This window comes from Lepus europaeus, chromosome 5 (assembly GCF_033115175.1).
Source record: "Lepus europaeus isolate LE1 chromosome 5, mLepTim1.pri, whole genome shotgun sequence".
NCBI lineage: Eukaryota > Metazoa > Chordata > Mammalia > Lagomorpha > Leporidae > Lepus > Lepus europaeus.
The window spans coordinates 156,466,233-156,483,097 of NC_084831.1; the positions used below are offsets into that span (position 1 = coordinate 156,466,233).

The 16,865-nt window shown below is 55.5% G+C and overlaps 1 protein-coding gene and 1 pseudogene across 1 annotated transcript in view; one reads left to right on the forward strand and one right to left on the reverse strand.

The window, feature by feature from the left end:
• Window positions 1-523, forward strand: part of MRPS14 (mitochondrial ribosomal protein S14) — a 32,484-nt gene extending 31,961 nt beyond the window's left edge. The window contains exon 3 of the mRNA XM_062193839.1: window positions 113-523. Coding sequence (XP_062049823.1) covers window positions 113-295 — 183 coding nt within the window. The 3' untranslated portion in view covers window positions 296-523. The remainder of the gene's footprint in view (window positions 1-112) is intronic.
• Window positions 524-1,405: 882 nt separating this feature from the next.
• Window positions 1,406-1,847, reverse strand: LOC133759323 (ubiquitin-like; annotated as a pseudogene).
• Between the last annotated feature and the right edge of the window lie 15,018 nt (window positions 1,848-16,865).

Consider the following 16,865-nt stretch of genomic DNA (forward strand, 5'->3'; position numbering starts at 1 on the left):
TGTATCCAGAGTTTTTTGGCCAAATGCTGCCTTTATAGTCTTGCCCTTTCTTGTCCTCCAAGCATCTAAAACAAATGTGTGATCTGCACAGTAATGTTGTGATTTCCCTTAGGCAGTGGCTGATGAAGAAATTGCGGCCCTTCCCCGGGACAGCTGTCCTGTTAGGATCAGAAACCGGTGTGTTGTGACATCCCGGCCACGTGGTGTGAAGCGGCGCTGGAGGCTCAGTCGCATCGTCTTCCGTCACTTAGCCGACCACGGGCAGCTTTCTGGGGTGCAGCGAGCAATCTGGTAAATGGGGTGCAGGGACCCAGCTCTGGAAAAGAGAGACTGTTCTGATAGTAAAACCGTGGCTTTAGAGGTCCGGTGTAGCTGTCCGGAGCACCTGATGCTGTGCGTGAATTCCTGTGAAATGTTAAATGAAGAAATGCGATGCTTCATCAGTGGGCTTAACAGACTAAATGTACTGTTCCCATACGTGGTACAAAGCGTGGACTAATAAAAAGTACTTTCTGTGAAAATATGCTGTGTACACTTTCTTTTTGCTTCAAACTTAATATGTAACTCTAAGGGCTTCTGTGTTAATAAAATGCAATATTATAATACAATATTATCTTGTAGACAGTTCAGCTAATTGATAGGCGCTCGTTCATGACAATTTGTAGTCCTGGGCTGGCTTCTCCAACTGCAGAGTTCACGTCACTATCAGTTTTCATTAGAGAAACAATATGTTGGAAGGTAAGGCTGATGTTCTGGATTACCTAACCAAACAAAGAACCACTGAGTGTTTCCTCGTTCAGTCTTTTTTTTTTTTTGACAGGCAGAGTTAAACAGAGAGACAGAGAGAAAGGTCTTCCTTCCGTTGGTTCACTCCCCTAATGGCCGCTACAGCCAGTGCTGTGCCTATCTGAAGCCAGGAGCTGGGTCCTTCCTCCCAGTCTCCCAGGCGGGTGCAGGGCCCAAGCACTTGGGCCATCCTCCACTGCCTTCCCAGGCCACAGCAGAGAGCTGGCCTGGAAGAGGGGCAACCGGGACAGAATCCGGCGCCCCGACCAGGACTAGAACCCCGGGGTGCCGGCGCCGCAGGCGGAGGATTAGCCTAGTGAGCCGCGGCGCCGGCCCTTGTTCAGTCTTTAATTAAGGACCTTCAGAATTAAAGGTGTCTCTTTAATCCTCTGAAAATCTATCCAGAGCGGAGAAGTTTTGTTGGGTTAGGATGTATAGCAGAAATGAGTCTCAGAATAGCAAACAGTTCTCTCATGCAGGAACTCAACAGTGTGATCATCTCAGGGATAAAAATATATACAAATACTTCAGAATTTTTTTTTTTATGCTCCAGTAACCAAGGGGAAGCTTTATTGGGGGGCGGGGCGCGCGGAGACCACTCCCCCGGGCGGGCGCGGCCTTATTTGACCTCCTTCTTGGGGCGCAGGTTGTCGGTGTGCCCGCACTTCTTCTTGCGGGGGTGCAGGCGGGCGGCGGTGAGGGCGGGGCCCCCCTCCTCCCTCCCCGGCGGGAACCCCCTCCCCCGCCGCCCCCCGCGCACGCGCACTTGCGGCAGATCTTGTCGCAGTTGTACTTCTGCACCCGCTGGCAGAGCGAGGGCGCGATGATGCCGCCGCGCAGGCGCAGCACCAGGTGCAGGGTGGACTTTCTGGATGTTGTAGTCCGACAGGGTGCGGCCGCCCTCCAGCTGTTTGCCCGCGAAAATCAGACGCTGCTGGTCAGGCGGGATGCCCTCCTTGTCTTGGATCTTGGCTTTGACATTCTCGATGGTGTCGCTGGGCTCGACCTCGAGGGTGATGGTCTTGCCGGTCAGGGTCTTCACAAAGATCTGCATCTCGGCGCCGGCGCCCCCCTCCCCACGCCCCGCACCCGGCCTCAGGGGCCCCCTCCCCACGCCCCGCACTCCCTTCGCCCACGCCGGGGGGGGGGGGGGGGGGGCCCTCCCCACGCCCCGCTCAGCCCCGCTGGCTCCCGCGACCCCTCCTCTCGCCCTCACTGCGCCCCGGGCAGCAATGGCTGCCGCCGACACGTAAATACTTCAGAATTAATTAGTGTTTTGGTACAGAAAGTTTCAGAATCCATGAGGTTTCTTCACAGTGTGCATTTTCATGCAGTTTGAATCCCCTGCCTGTGCATGGGTTTGTGCCAAAATAAACTGTTTCCCTTCCCGTGAACTCTGCTGAGCGGGCTTGTACTTGGCGGTGTGGAAGCAGCCACTTCACACCAGGCAGTGGGCGTGGGAATGACGCCTGGGGGGGGGGGCGGTGTGGAAGCAGCCACTTCACACCAGGCAGTGGGCGGGGAAATGACGCCTGGGGGGGGGGCGGTGTGGAAGCAGCCACTTCACACCAGGCAGTGGGCGGGGAAATGACGCCTGGGGGGGGGCGGTGTGGAAGCAGCCACTTCACACCAGGCAGTGGGCGGGGAAATGACGCCTGGGGGGGGGCGGTGTGGAAGCAGCCACTTCACACCAGGCAGTGAGCGTGGAAATGACGCCTGGGGGGGGGGCGGTGTGGAAGCAGCCACTTCACACCAGGCAGTGGGCGGGGAAATGACGCCTGGGGGGGGCGGTGTGGAAGCAGCCACTTCACACCAGGCAGTGGGCGTGGAAATGACGCCTCTTCAGAGGGTCAGAAATAGGAGGCACAAAACAAGGGCCTAATGGATCTCAGATAAGACGAGACCTAATTTAAATGCCAGGGTTGGAGCAGTGCTCGAAGCAAAGGAAGGCCGTCACCAGTTGGCTCTGCAGGCCGTTGACGGTCGTGTGGTAGACAGCCATGAGAAGCAAAGGTGTGGGCGGACAGCCCTTCAGGATGGCGTATACCCAGGAAGATGGGGCCTGAACAAAGAAGCGAGGATGGGGTCTGGTTTTGGTTTTGTTTTTGTTTTTTAGTGAAAACACAGTAGCAAGGTTTATTGGGATAGGGCATGGGACAGAACCCAAGAGAGAATGCCCAGCCACTCGGCCTTGGGGAAAACAGGGCTACGTGGTTAAATGGAGAGAACATATCCGGCATGCCAGGCAGGCCGGGGACTTACAAGACTGGGGCTTATAAGGGAAAGGAGGTACAGGATAAAGGGTTTGCTGGGTGTAAATTAGGAAAAATTCCTCCCAAGGGTTTACTACCCAGTGCTGTCAGACTGGGAGCCCACCTGGCACTGGGCAGAGACTCCCCCAGGGTGCCTGCCTCGGAGGAGGCTGTGAAGGCTGTATTGCTCCTTGTTAGCAGGCCAGGTCACCCACCTGTGCTGAGGAGAGAGGACTGTCCTGGGAGCCCTCCCTGGGGAAGGGCCGCGACCACCTGCAGAGGTGTCAGGGTCTGGGCGGGGCTTTGCAGTGAAATCCTGGGCTGCTTCCAAGGGGAGCGTCTGCAGGTGCCGTCCTCCCCAGGCCCTCACACACAGGCTAATTTCTAGCTTCCTACCCAGCATTCTCCCCTAGAGAGAACATCCATAATCTTATGGGGATAAATGGATGAAGATCCGTCTTCTGTAGTTTCTTCGGAGCTGACAAACGGGCGCAGAGCTGGGTATGGGCGTTCTCTTGCTGTGTGCCCTGTGGTGTTGGAGGGTGGCCTCGGAGAACATGGTCCTGCTCAGTGTAGAGGACTGGGCATGTCGTCCTATGGGGTGGGCTGGAAGCCCCATCTCGGAAGCACCTGGAGCTGGGTGGCTTGTCTTCTGTTAGAGACAAAACAAACAAGGATACTCAAACATAGTAGTCCACAGAGAAGCAGGAAGATTGTGGACGCTGTGTCGCCAAGGAGAGGCAGTGGCCAGAATTTCCACGACCCTTGTCTGACCTGGTCCTTCCTGGAGTTGTCTGGCCACATGAGAGGACAGGTTTTAAAATTAAGTATTTTGAGGAAAAATTGAGTAAGTCTTAAAAGATGATCATATCTTAAGAGGTAGAGATTGCTTTCTGGGTTGCTATAGTGTTGTTTAGATGGAGGATAGAGGACAGCTGCTAGAGGAAAGTGAACAGGTTTAGGAGAACCACGATTGTGTCAGTATCGGAGATGCCTGCGTCACCTAGTGGAGAAGTCTGGGATGCGGTTGGGTGGTAGGGTCTGGAACTCAGGCAAGTGAGGTTACGAGCGAATTAGGTACCTGGGTTATATCTCCTACACTTCTACAATTTCCTGACTGCAGTAGCTATGCTAATTAAGTCATAACTACAACAATTTTTTTATTCCTAATATTGATAAGACATCGCACTTTGTGGGCTGAGTTCAGACATGATATGCGGACTTCATTTGCACATCTCTCAATCTCTTGTTCCAGAACTTGCAGATCCAAAACTCCTCCCTTTGTATGTCCTTTGTTTGTTGGAGGAACCAGGCCATTTGTCCTGTAGAATGTTCATTTGTCCTTCCCGCAAATTCCATGTAAGCTGCGTCACATCAGAGGCTGGACTCAAGGGAGGTTTGTGTTTTAGTGCCGGCATGTTGTCCAGGGTTCAGCCTGATCCTCCTAGAGTCAGAAATCGGCCTGTGTGTGAGGGGCCTCGGCAGAACCAAGTTTCTTCGGATAAGAATGCAACAGCTCCCGAGCAGCCAGGGTTTCACTGCAAAGCCCCGCCCAGACCCTGACACCTCTGCAGGTGGTCGCAGCCCTTCCCCAGGGAGGGCTCCCAGGACAGTCCTCTCAGCACAGATGGGTGACCTGGCCTGCTAACAAGGAGCAGTACAGCCTTCACAGCCTCCTCCGAGGCAGGCACCCTGGGGGAGTCTCTGCCCAGTGCCAGGTGGGCTCCCCAGACCTGGGCGGAATCTTCCTAATTTACACTCAGCAAACCCTTTATCCTTGGAGGAGAAGTGGGAGGGGATAAAGAGAAAGGTGGGAAGAACTAGACTATTCCCTTAGGAGCTGCAGCCTGGGCAGAGATGGTGCTCTCCGGCCGCCTGCCTGTCAGGTGTGGCCTCTCCACTTAACCAGGCAACCCTGCTTTCTCCCAGTCCAAGCGACTGGGCACTCTGTCTTCTCTTCTGACGGATGCCCTATCACAATAAACTGTGCTATGTTGCGCTCTCTCTCTCTCTCTCTCTCTCTCTCTCTCTCGCATGAATTTTCTTGTGTGAAGACAAGAAACCTACCACTCAACTCCACTAACAGTCCCTGCATTTAATGGTCACTATTCATTAACCGCTTGCCTGGTTTCTGACATTCACCTGTGGTTGTTATCCTCGTCAGGAAAGAAGAGGCGTGGTGTAACGCCAAAGCCAGGCCAGGTGTATTCAGAGTAGAGCCTGGGAGGGAGGGGCTCACTCCCAGGTGGACGCACAGCTGAGGGCACTTTCCCTTACTGACTGTCTCTATAGCACAGCGTGGCGGGAGGGGCTTGGGGGTCTGAGGTACAGCTGGGCTGCCAAGATGGAGGGAGAGCTTGGTTCCTGCAAGGTCGCGGGGTGAGCTCGAAGGGGTTTGGGCTGAGGCTGGACTCCGGGGCCGAGCTGCTGAGCTGGGGGAGAGGTCAGGCTGATGGCTGGACTCCTCAGGCAGTGCTGTGTCCGGCAGTCCAGCCAGGATGGAGCTGGTAGGTGTGGAATGGCTTGGGGTTCTGGCCTTTCATATCCCCCAGAAAAGGAGATGGAGACCGACCTCAACAGGTTGCTTTACTGGAAGCAAAGAGGTCGGCAGCAGTCTGTTCCTGTGAAGAGACTGCATTGGGCACATGTAGAGCAGGGGTTTGTATCCGGTTGGTAAGGGAATTTGCTACCAGCAGGGGTAGGGGATAGAAGGCTCCTGGGAGGTTTGTATCCGGTTGGTAAGGGAATGTGCTACCAGCAGGGGTAGGGGATAGAAGGCTCCTGGGAGCCTCAGGCGTCTTTGCTCTTACCAGTTTCATAGCTGCCCTGGGCAGCTTACCTGCTTTGCCATTTGCATTGCAAGGAGTTAAGAAGGGTCAGGGCCGGCGCCGTGGCTCACTAGGCTAATCCTCCACCTGTGGCGCCGGCACACCGGGTTCTAGTCCCGGTCGGGGCACCAGATTCTGTCCTGGTTGCCCCTCTTCCAGGCCAGCTCTCTGCTGTGGCCCGGGAAGGCAGTGGAGGATGGCCCAGGTCCTTGGGCTCTGCACCTGCATGGGAGACCAGGAGAAGCACCTGGCTCCTGGCTTCGGATCAGCGCGATGCGTCGGCCGCAGCGGCCATTGGAGAGTGAACCAACAGCAAAAAGGAAGACCTTTCTCTCTGTCTCTCTCTCTCACTATCCACTCTGCCTGTCCAAAAAAAAAAAAAAGAAGGATCAGGTCAGGTACCAGGGGTCTCCACTAAAGTGGAGGAAGGTGGGGACAGGGGGAGAAGGAAAGGGAGGAGGGAAAAGGTACCAGGTCCTTTATTCCAGCCCCTAGAAGTGTCAATTTTATCTGGCTACTTCTGAAAAGGGGCCGTGTGGGTGCTGGGGTTTGCCTCTAGAGCCCCGAGTCATCCTCAGATTTCAAGGGAAGGGGCTGGTTCTTTCTTTTTTTTTTTTTTTAAAGATTTATTTATTTGAAAGAATTACACACAGAGGGGAGGCAGGTCTTCCATCCGATGGTTTGCTCTCCAATTGGCTGCGACGGCTGGAGCTGCGCCGATCTGAAGCCAGGAGCTTCTTCCTGGTCTTCCACATGGGTGCAGGGGCCCAAGGACTTGGGTCATCATCTACTGCTTTCCCAGGCCATAGCAGAGAGCTGTATCGGAAGAGGAGCAGCCGGGACTAGAACCAGTGCCCGTATGATATGCCAGCGCTTCAGGCCAGGGCATTAACCCGCTGTGCCACAGCGCCGGCCCCAGGGCTGGTTCTTGACTGAAGTGGTGGAGTAGCAGCATGGTCTTAACCTGGTCTTCTTGAGAGACGGATTTGATGCGGTTCTGTAAGAAACTTTGGAACATATTGCGCAGGCGTGGTCCTAATAGCAGGACCATGAGGATGGCTGTGATGGGTCCAAGAAGAGCTAACCATGCCCACTGTCCCAGGGTAGCGGTCACCCCAGGTGTTGTTGGTTTCGAGCCTGTTCCCTCTCCAGTGGTCTGTTTTGTCTGGGGAGTTGGTTACCACTCCAGACTGGCTGGCATAGCAGCGCTCTTCCCAGGCAAAGACGGGTTCCTCCCTGTTGTGTTGTCAGGGGATCTACTGCTCTGCTGTTTGCGGGGCCTACGGATGCTGGGAGTTTACCACCTGGTGGAGGTGCCTGTTTGTTGGGCCAGTTGGCAGAAGAGTGTTGAGAGAAGTTTAACACAGGTCTAATCCCTAGGAGCAACTGCCATTAACCCTGCAGCAAGAATGAGGGCCAGGACTGTGGCTGCAGGCAGTAGCACGGGGTGACAGTGCACTTAGACAAAGTAGAACCGGTATTTGCATAGAAGCGGAGTCCCTGAGACAATCCGAGGGCCAATAATAAGAATACAATGAGGGTGAAGAAGTTGATTTGCTCTGCATTGAAGCTGGTGAAGACGTCCTGGAGCCAGAGTTCTCCGACCATGAGGAGACGAGGTGAAGACGTCCATAGGTCTTCCTGAAGAGCTGGGGGAGGAAGTGAGGTTAAGGCAGGGTCAGGCCAGTAGGTTGGAAGGTGACTGGGAGACAGAACCTGCTCAAAACGGGAGGTAATGTGGGTAGTCTGAGTGAAGTAGGGTTGGGGGGGGAGGCCGTATATCGAAAGTGGATTGGCGTGGGAGGGCCTCTTTCATAGCCAGGGCTGGCAAGGGGGCCTGCGGGGCCTGGTCAGTGTGTTCCCACAGGGACGACCTGAGAGCTGAAAGGAGGGGAGGGGGCCAGGTGGAGGGAAGGGGAGGGGGAACCCTCAAGTCCCAGAACGGCAGGGGGTCTGCCAAACATGACTTCCAGCGGACTGAGCGTAGGGGTTTCCTGGGCGGCTCTAAGCTTTGGGAGGGCCAGGGTAGGAGTTTGGTCCAATCTCAGAGGAGTTAGTTGGAGAGTTTGTTTCAAGTCCTCTGGACCTTTCCTGATGATTGAGGCCTATGAAATGTCCAAGGGATATGTAAATACTGAGTGACGTGGGGTCACCTGGGAGGTGAATTCAAGCCCATTGTCTGACAGGAGGGAGGAGGGGAAGCCAAGTGTGGCATAATTTCCATTAGGAGGAAGTGGGCAACCATGGGGCTCCTTTATCAGTAGTGGAGACTGCCCCGACCACCCCAAGATGGTGTCAGCCAATACCAGGAGATAGTTAACTGCACAGGTGGCCTGTGAGTGGAGTCCACCTGCCAGTCCATGGCAGGGAAGGGGCCCCATGTTTGGGGATGAAAGAGGGGTGCCGGGCTTTGTCTGCTGGCAGGTGGGGCAGGTCTTAATGAAATTGTTGGTCTAGGGGTTGTGAGGACAGGCGAGTTGTTATAAACTGCTGTAAGAATTGAGTAGAGGGAGGAAAAGGGGTAGATAGGACACGATGTGGGGCATAGAAGGGCTAGACGGGTACTGGGGTGGGTTTGAGGTTGTAGCCATCAGGGCAAGCACAGAGTTTAGGGAGCTGACCGAAGGGTGAGTGAGGGCTCTCGGTTCTGCCTGTTGGTCTGTACTATCAAGGGGGATGTATTTGGTGACCCCGGTAGTGGAGTAAGGCAGCTTATTTGAGAAGGAGGGCTGCATCCAGAAGAGCTTTAATGTGAGAGGCATTGAATTACAGGCGTGCCCTTCCAAGTGAGGAAGCTGTGTTCTCTCCAGATAAGGTATTAGAGTGACTATTATAGGCGTGTTTGAATCAGTGTGGATGATTGCCTGTCTACCCTTTCTTAGCGTAAGGGCTCAGGAGAGCACTAGACGCTCTGCTGTTGGGAAGCAGTTTTGGGTGGCAGGGGTTGTGCCTCTAGTAGGGTGTGTTTTGGGGGATTCGAGCCGTTTCCTTGTATGATTGCATACCCTGCCGCATAGGGCAGTGTTTCTGAGAACTGTCGACGAACCAGTGTGGGATGTGGGGGTCTGTGGAGACTCGTCCGTGACATGGGCAAAGGGTTGAGGGTGAGGTCGAAGACCTCGCAGTAGCTGTGTGTTAGCACTTGTGAATCTGGGTGTGGAGAGTGGAACATGGGGGAAGGAGAAGGTTGGGTAAGGTGTGTAGGATCTGGACCCTGGAAGGAAGACGGGAGAGAAGTCTATGCTCACTCGGTCTTGGAGGTTATGTGAGTATGTAGCAGGGAGGTAGGGACCCTAAGTGGCTCTTGAGGGGCTGCAGCATCAGCTCACCACACTCTCCATAGAGGTGCCACGCTCATGGCCATCTAGGCTCTCATTGCTTTAAGTCTGGAGGAAGCAGATCTAACAAGCAGATTGAATACACGGGGTGTAACTAAAGACAGTCGTTATTAGAGGACCTAAGAAAGGTGCTATCCAATGAGTTTTTCATTGAGAGGCAAACGGAAAAATAGATGGAAAATAAAGAAATATAGATTTTATATTTAAAATTTTTTCCTTTATAACCTTCTACGACTTCCTCACACCTTCCTTCTGCAACTTTCTTAAACCTTCTTAGCTTTTCATTCCAATCTAGAGTAAACTAGCCATTAGGATAAATTCTTATAAGCCCTGTCCTTTTTTCATTCAAAATTTTCTGTATTAACCTTTCTTAACAACATAATTTTATGTTTAAACCCAATGTCCAGTTGCAGCAGAACCAACATTATATGAATGATGCTGTTTACCATTATGTTGGGCTTTATGGGGGAGGGCACCTAGCAGAGTAGGCGGATGCCCCTCTTGTTGGGGATAGAGATTTGTAAGAAGATATGATAGGTGACAGAATAAGGGGCAATTATGGAAAAGAAGATATACCCAACAATAGTAATTAACCTGGTGAGCCTGTTCGTTTAAAGAGCCAGTAGTCTTGATTATTATTCTACATAGATTGGATGAGATAACTCTCAGGTAATGTTAGGCAGGGGACCTAATGTTAAGAAGGGGACCTGTGTGTGTGTGTGTGTGTGAGAGAGTGTGAGTGTGTGAGAAACATTGCATGGGTGTGGAATTCCTGAAACTCCTCCCAAGACTGTACAATGGACTTGATGGCCCTCTTGGCGCAGGGCTGGGGAGCCACTAGAGAAGACTGTAGATGGGCTTCGGGGTTTGAAGTCAGGCTTGAAGAGCAAAGCTGTTTGTTGGGGGAGGTGCAGATCGCCTGATCCGGTGTGTGTGTTTGTGTTTGTGTGCTTGTGTGGGGGGTGTTGAGAGAAAGCTCGCTGGCAAAGTTCACAATGCACTGTTTTAGCACTTTGGAACGTCCCAGGTACAGGGCTTTCCAGATCAATAAACATTCAGCTGGCCTTTACAGTAGCAGAATGGATGATGAGGGTATGGGGAGAGAGACAGTTTTGGTTGCCACAGAGGGGAGGGAGAGATGGGGGTCTGGGGACAATCCCAGGGGTGGAGTTGTAGACAGATCAGGGTGGAGTCTGGTGGTGGTATGAAGACCCAGACTTCTAGTTTGGAGAGGCGGTCTCTGCCCATGCGGGACATGGGGCATTGTGGCATCACCAGGGAGGCACGGGCCAGAGGGAGGGAGCCGGAGGTGCAGGGAAGGAGGGGAGAGACTCTTGCTTAGATGGGGATGCCGGAGACTCCTTTACGGAGATGTTGGAGTCCAGAGTGCGGCCTGCAAGTGTTGTCAACAGAGAGGCCCGGTGTCCAGCCAAGAGAAGCAGTCTGTGCGGCCACTGTCCCTGTTCCCGGAGAAGTAAAGGGTCCTTGTCTTCGTGCAAGAAAGAATTCAGGGCCAGCGCTGTGGCTCAACAGGCTAATCCTCCACCTTGCGGCGCCGGCACACTGGGTTCTAGTCCCAGTCGGGGCGCCAGATTCTGTCCCGGTTGCCCCTCTTCCAGGCCAGCTCACTGCTGTGGCCTGGGAGGGCAGTGGAGGATGGCCCAGGTCCTTGGGCCCTGCACCCGCATGGGAGACCAGGAGAAGCACCTGGCTCCTGGCTTCATTCAGATCAGTGCAGTGCGCCGGCTGCAGCGGCCATTGGAGGGTGAACCAGTGGCAAAAGGAAGACCTTTCTCTCTGTCTCTCTCTCTCACTGTCCACTCTGCCTGTCAAAAAAAAAAAAAGAGAATTCAGGTGTGAGACAGCAGTGGAAAGCAAAATAGCAAGGTTTATTGGGGTGGGGACGTCCGTAAGACCAGGTGGGCACCTCTCCAGACAGGACCTGAGAGTGTGCAGTTCACATTTAGGCTGGGGCTTCTAAGTGGATGGGTCTTGCCTTCCCACCTGTTCCCTCCCCCTCTCCTCCTCCTCCTCCAGAACAGAGGGCTTGTTGGGTGTAAATACGAAACATTCCTTTCTGAGTTTTCCCCCTGGAGTTATCAGACAGGGGAAGCCTGGCTGGGTCGCCCCACCTTAGAGGGAGGATGGTTAGCAGGCCAGGTAGAAGGGGCAGGACCCCCTGGGAGGTCATCAGGATCCAGGGCAGGGCTTGGAAGTGCAGACACTGGGCTTCTGGAGCTTCCGCAGTGGGTGCTGGTCTTCAGGCCTTTCTCGTACACACATAGGCTCAATTCCTGCCTTCCTACCTAACATCCCCGCGACCTGGCGTTCTTTGGACCAGTGGAAACTCTGATAAGTGGAAGAACGAAGGCCCTGTCGTCGGAACAGTTGGGCTGGCAGGATCAGGGTGGGGGAAGTCTCCAGAGCATCCCTGGGGACAGTCCTGTTTCCAGTGACCCCGCTGGTCACATGTGGGGTGAGCTTTTGTCAGGGGCCTTGGGGTGAGGCATGCGTTTGCCCAGTGTCTGGCCTCATGAAAGCAGGACCAGGAGGGCTCCCACTTGTGGGTGTCGGAGTGTTGGGGCCAGGTGGATTCTAGTTTCGGACGACCGAGGCCAGCACGTTACATTTAGTTCTGCCCTGGCCCTTTTCTCTTTTTGCCTCTTCCTCTCAGTTGTTAAATTCCTTAAAGGCCACATCTGGGAGCTCCTAGGGGCTTCGGATGCTTTCTCTGGTTGTCGGAGTTTGCGTCTGATACCAGGTGCTGCCTGAATGGACTGATGTGAGGATCAGAGTCCCGGCTCAGGTGGTTACATCTAGATTTGTGTGATTTTAGATTGCTTCAGTGAGGTGAGATAAGAGGGCTGGAATTTCGTCCGGGCCTTGAGGAGCTTCCCTGACCTCGTCAGAGTTGACATAGGCATGAGTACTTTTTTCTGCCTCCCAGGAGACAGGTCCCCAAATGACTAAGTCTGTGTGCCCGACTCCAGGCTGATGCGTCCAGTCTGGCTTGGTGCCCAGGAGAGCAGCTTCTGCCCCCAGGTACAGTGAGGGTCTCCTCCATGCCGGTGGTCTGCGTGGACCCGAGCCGAGCGCCACAGTGAGTGTCGAGGTTAATACACATAGACATCTCCCCAGGTACAGTGAGGGTCTCCTCCATGCCGGTGGTCTGCGTGGACCCGAGCCGAGCGCCACAGTGAGTGTCGAGGTTAATACACATAGACATCTCCCCAGGTACAGTGAGGGTCTCCTCCATGCCGGTGGTCTGCATGGACCCGAGCCGAGCGCCACAGTGAGTGTTGAGGTCAATACACATAGACATCTCCCCAGGTACAGTGAGGGTCTCCTCCATGCCGGTGGTCTGCGTGGACCCGAGCTGAGCGCCACAGTGAGTGTCGAGGTTAATGCACATAGACATCTCCCCCGGTACAATGCGGGTCTCCTCCATGCCAGTGGTCTGCGTGGACCCGAGCCGAGCGCCAGGTGTGCTCCTTTCCATCAATAGTGAGTTGAGTGCAGAGGTTAAAACACACTACACATCTCCCCTGGTTAAGAGGCACACTTGGGTGAGGTGGAGGAACTCTTTCTTACATTTAGCTGGCTGTTTTTGAAAAGGAGCCTACCTACTCCTCAGTCTTGACTATGTCGGACAAAGAAAAGGGGACATGGGCCCCGCTGGCCCTGCCGCTTCCCTTAGGGGGGCCACATGTGTCTGCCTGTGGCTCTGACATCCAGTGAGGGGAGGGGTCCAGTGAGAGGGGGCTCTGCTGGGGGCACAGGAGGGTAACGGGTGGAGCCGGCCCCTGTGGTTGGCAGGAGGAGACCGGAGAAGGGAGTGGGGAAATGGGGGTTGGGGAAGGGAGAGAGGAGACGTGAATTTGGCTTTTGGTGGGGGGATAGTTGGAGAACACTGTATAATCCTGTAGGCGTTAATGGAGGAGGTGGAGGGAGTTTGGGAGAGGCGGGGAGGTCCACGAGGGGGTTGTTACAGGGGAGTAGAGCGGTTAGGGCAGCACAAATGTTGGGGTTGGTAACTAGGGGACTTATTATGGTAACCAGGAGGAAAAAAGGGTGAGCACAGGAAGAGTTCATAGGGAGAGTCCTTACATAATGATGGTCAGCTGCAGTGGGTAAAGAAGCCTGTAGATATGCGGGACAGACAGGGCCCCATGGTTCCTGTAGGTATGCGGGAGAAACCGGTCCCCGTGGTTCCCGTAGGTATGGGGGAGAGTCCGGTCCCTGTGGTTCCTGTAGGTATGGGGCAGGGGAGATCGGTTCCCGTGGTTCCTGTAGGTATGGGGAGAAGTCCGGTTCCCGTGGTTCCTGTAGGTATGTGGGAGAGACTGGTCCCCCTGGTTCCTGTAGGTATGGGGGAAGACCGGTCCCCATGGTTCCTGTAGGTATGGGGGAAGACCGGTCCCCGAGGTTCCCGTAGGTATGGGGGAAGACTGGTCCCCGAGGTTCCCGTAGGTATGGGGGAAGACCAGTCCCCGTTGTTCCTGTAGGTATGCGGGAGAGACCGGTCCCCGTGGTTCCTGTAGGTATGGGGGAAGACTGGTCCCCGAGGTTCCCGTAGGTATGGGGGAAGACCAGTCCCCGTTGTTCCTGTAGGTATGCGGGAGAGACCGGTCCCCGTGGTTCCTGTAGGTATGGGGGAAGACCGGTCCCCGAGGTTCCCGTAGGTATGGGGGAGAGACCGGTCTCCGTGGTTCCTGTAGGTATGGGGCAGGGGAGATCGGTCCCCGTGGTTCCTGTAGGTATGGGGAGAAGTCCGGTTCCCGTGGTTCCTGTAGGTATGTGGGAGAGACTGGTCCCCGTGGTTCCTGTAGGTATGGGGTAGAGACCGGTTCCCGTGGTTCCTGTAGGTATGGGGGGGAGACCGGTCCCCGTGGTTACTCTAGGTATGGGGGGGAAACCGGTAGCAGTGGTTCCTGTAGGTATGGGGGGAGACCGGTCCCCGTGGTTCCTGTAGGTATGCGGGAGAGACCAGTCCCCGTGGTTCCTGTAGGTATGGGGGGGAGACCGGTCTCCGTGGTTCCTGTAGGTATGGGAGGGAGACCAGTCCCCGTGGTTCCTGTAGGTATGGGGCGGACATCGGCCCCGTGGTTCCTCTAGGGATGGGGAGCAGACCGGTCCCCATGGTTCCTGTAGGTGTGGGGCGGAGACTGGTACCCGTGGTTCCTGTAGGTATAGGGGAGAAACCAGTCCCTGTGGTTCCTGTAGGTATGGGGGGGAGTCCAGTCCCCGTTTTTCCTGTAGGTACGCGGAAGTGACCGGTCCCCGTGGTTCCTGTAGGTATGGGGGAGAGACGGTTCCCCGTGGTTCCCGTAGATATGGGGGAGAGACCGGTCCCCGTGGTTCGTGTAGGTATGGGGGGAGAGACCAATCCCCATGGTTCCTGTAAGTTTGGGGCGGAAACCGGTCCCCGTGGTTCCTGTAGGTATGGGGGGAAAATGGTCCCCATGGTTCCCGTAGGTATGCGGAGAGACCAGTCACACGTGGTTCCCGTAGGTATGCGGAGAGACCAGTCACACGTGGTTCCTGTAGGTATGGGGGAGAGACCCGTCCCCGTGGTTCCTGTAGGTATGCGGGAGAGACCAGTCCCCATGGTTCCTGTAGGTATGGGGGGGAGACCAGTCCCCATGGTTCCTGTAGGTATGGGGGAGAGAACGGTCCCCGTGGTTCCTGTAGGTATGGGGGAAGACCGGTCCCCGTGAATCCTGTAGGTATGGGGGAAGACCGGTCCCTGAGGTTCCCGTAGGTATGGGGGAAGACCGGTCCCCGAGGTTCCCGTAGGTATGGGGGAAGACCAGTCCCCGTTGTTCCTGTAGGTATGCGGGAGAGACCGGTCCCCGTGGTTCCTGTAGGTATGGGGGAAGACCGGTCCCCGTTGTTCCTGTAGGTATGGGGGAAGACCTGTCCCCGAGGTTCCCGTAGGTATGGGGGAAGACCGGTCCCCGTTGTTCCTGTAGGTATGGGGGAAGACCTGTCCCCGAGGTTCCTGTAGGTATGGGGCAGGGGAGATCGGTCCCTGTGGTTCCTGTAGGTATGGGGAGAAGTCCGGTTCCCGTGGTTCCTGTAGGTATGTGGGAGAGACTGGTCCCCGTGGTTCCTGTAGGTATGGGGTAGAGACCGGTCCCCGTGATTCCTGTTGGTATTGGGGAGGGACCGGTCCCCGTGGTTCCTGTAGGTATAGGTTGAGCCTGGTCCCCGTGGTTCCTGTAGGTATGGGGGAAGACCGGTCTCCGTGGTTCCTGTAGGTATGTGGGAGAAACCGGTCCCCGTGGTTCCTGTAGGAATGGGGGGGAGACCGGTCCCATGGTTTCTGTAGGTATGGGGGGGACACCCGTACCCGTGGTTCCTATAGGTATGCGGGAGAGAAGGGTCCCCGTCGTTCCTGTAGGTATGTGGGAGAAACCGGTCCCCGTGGTTCCTGTAGGTATGGGCGGAGAGATCAGTCCCCGTGCTTCGTGTAGCTATGCGGGGAGATTCCGGTCCCCGTGGTTCCTGTAGGTATGTGGGGGGAGACCGGTCCCCGTGGTTCGTGTAGGTATGGGGGAGAGACTGGTCCCCGTGGTTCCTGTAGGTATAGTTTGAGACTGGTCCCCGTGCTTCCTGTAGGTATGCGGGAGAGACTGGTCCCTGTGGTTCCTATATGTATGGTGGAGAGGCGGTCCCCCTGTTTCCCTTAGGTATGCAGGAGAAACGGGTCCCCGTGGATCCTGTAGGTATGCGGGAGAGACCAGTCCCCATGGATCCCATAGGTATGGGGGAAGACCAGTCCCCGAGGTTCTTGTAGGTATGGGGGAGAGACCGGTCTCCGTGGTTCCTGTAGGTATGGGAGAGAGCCCATTCCCCGTGGTTCCTGTAGGTATGGGGGAGAAACCGGTCCGCGTGCTTCCTGTAGGTATGCGGGAGAGACCGGTCCCGTGGTTCCTGTAGGTATGGGGGAGAGACCGGTCCCCGTGCTTCCTGTAGGTATGGGGGAAAGAACGGTCCCCGTGGTTCCCGTAGGTATGCGGAAGAGAGCAGTCCCAAGTGGTTCACGTAGGTATGCGGCAGAAACCGGTCCCCGTGGTTCCTGTAGGTATGGGGGAGAGACCGGTCTCCGTGGTTCCTGTACGTATGGGGGAGAGACCGGTCCCCGTGGTTCCAGTAGGTATGGGGGAGAGACTGGTCCCTGTGGTTCCTGTAGGTATTGGTAGAGACCGGTCCCCGTGGTTCCTGTAGGTATGGGGAGAAACCAGTCCCCATGGTTCCTGTGGGTATGGGGGGGGACTCCAGTCCCCGTGGTTCCTGTAGGTACGCGTTAGTGACCACTCCCTGTGGTTCCTGTAGGTATGTGGGAGAGACTGGTTCCTGTCGTTCCTGTAGGTATGGGGGAGAGACGGTCCCCATAGTTCCTGCAGGTATGGGGGAGAGACCGGTCCCTGTGGTTCCTGCAGCTATGAGGGAGAGACCGGTACCCGTGGTTCCTGTAGGTATAGGGGGGAGACCGGTCCCCGTGATTCCTGTAGGTATGTGGGAGAGACTGGTCTCCGTGGTTCCTGTAGGTATGGGGGAGAGCCCAGTCCCCGTGGTTGCTGTAGTTATGCTGGGAGAGACCGGTCTCCGTGGTTCCAGTAGGTATGCGGGAGAAATCAGTCCCCGTGGTTCCTGTA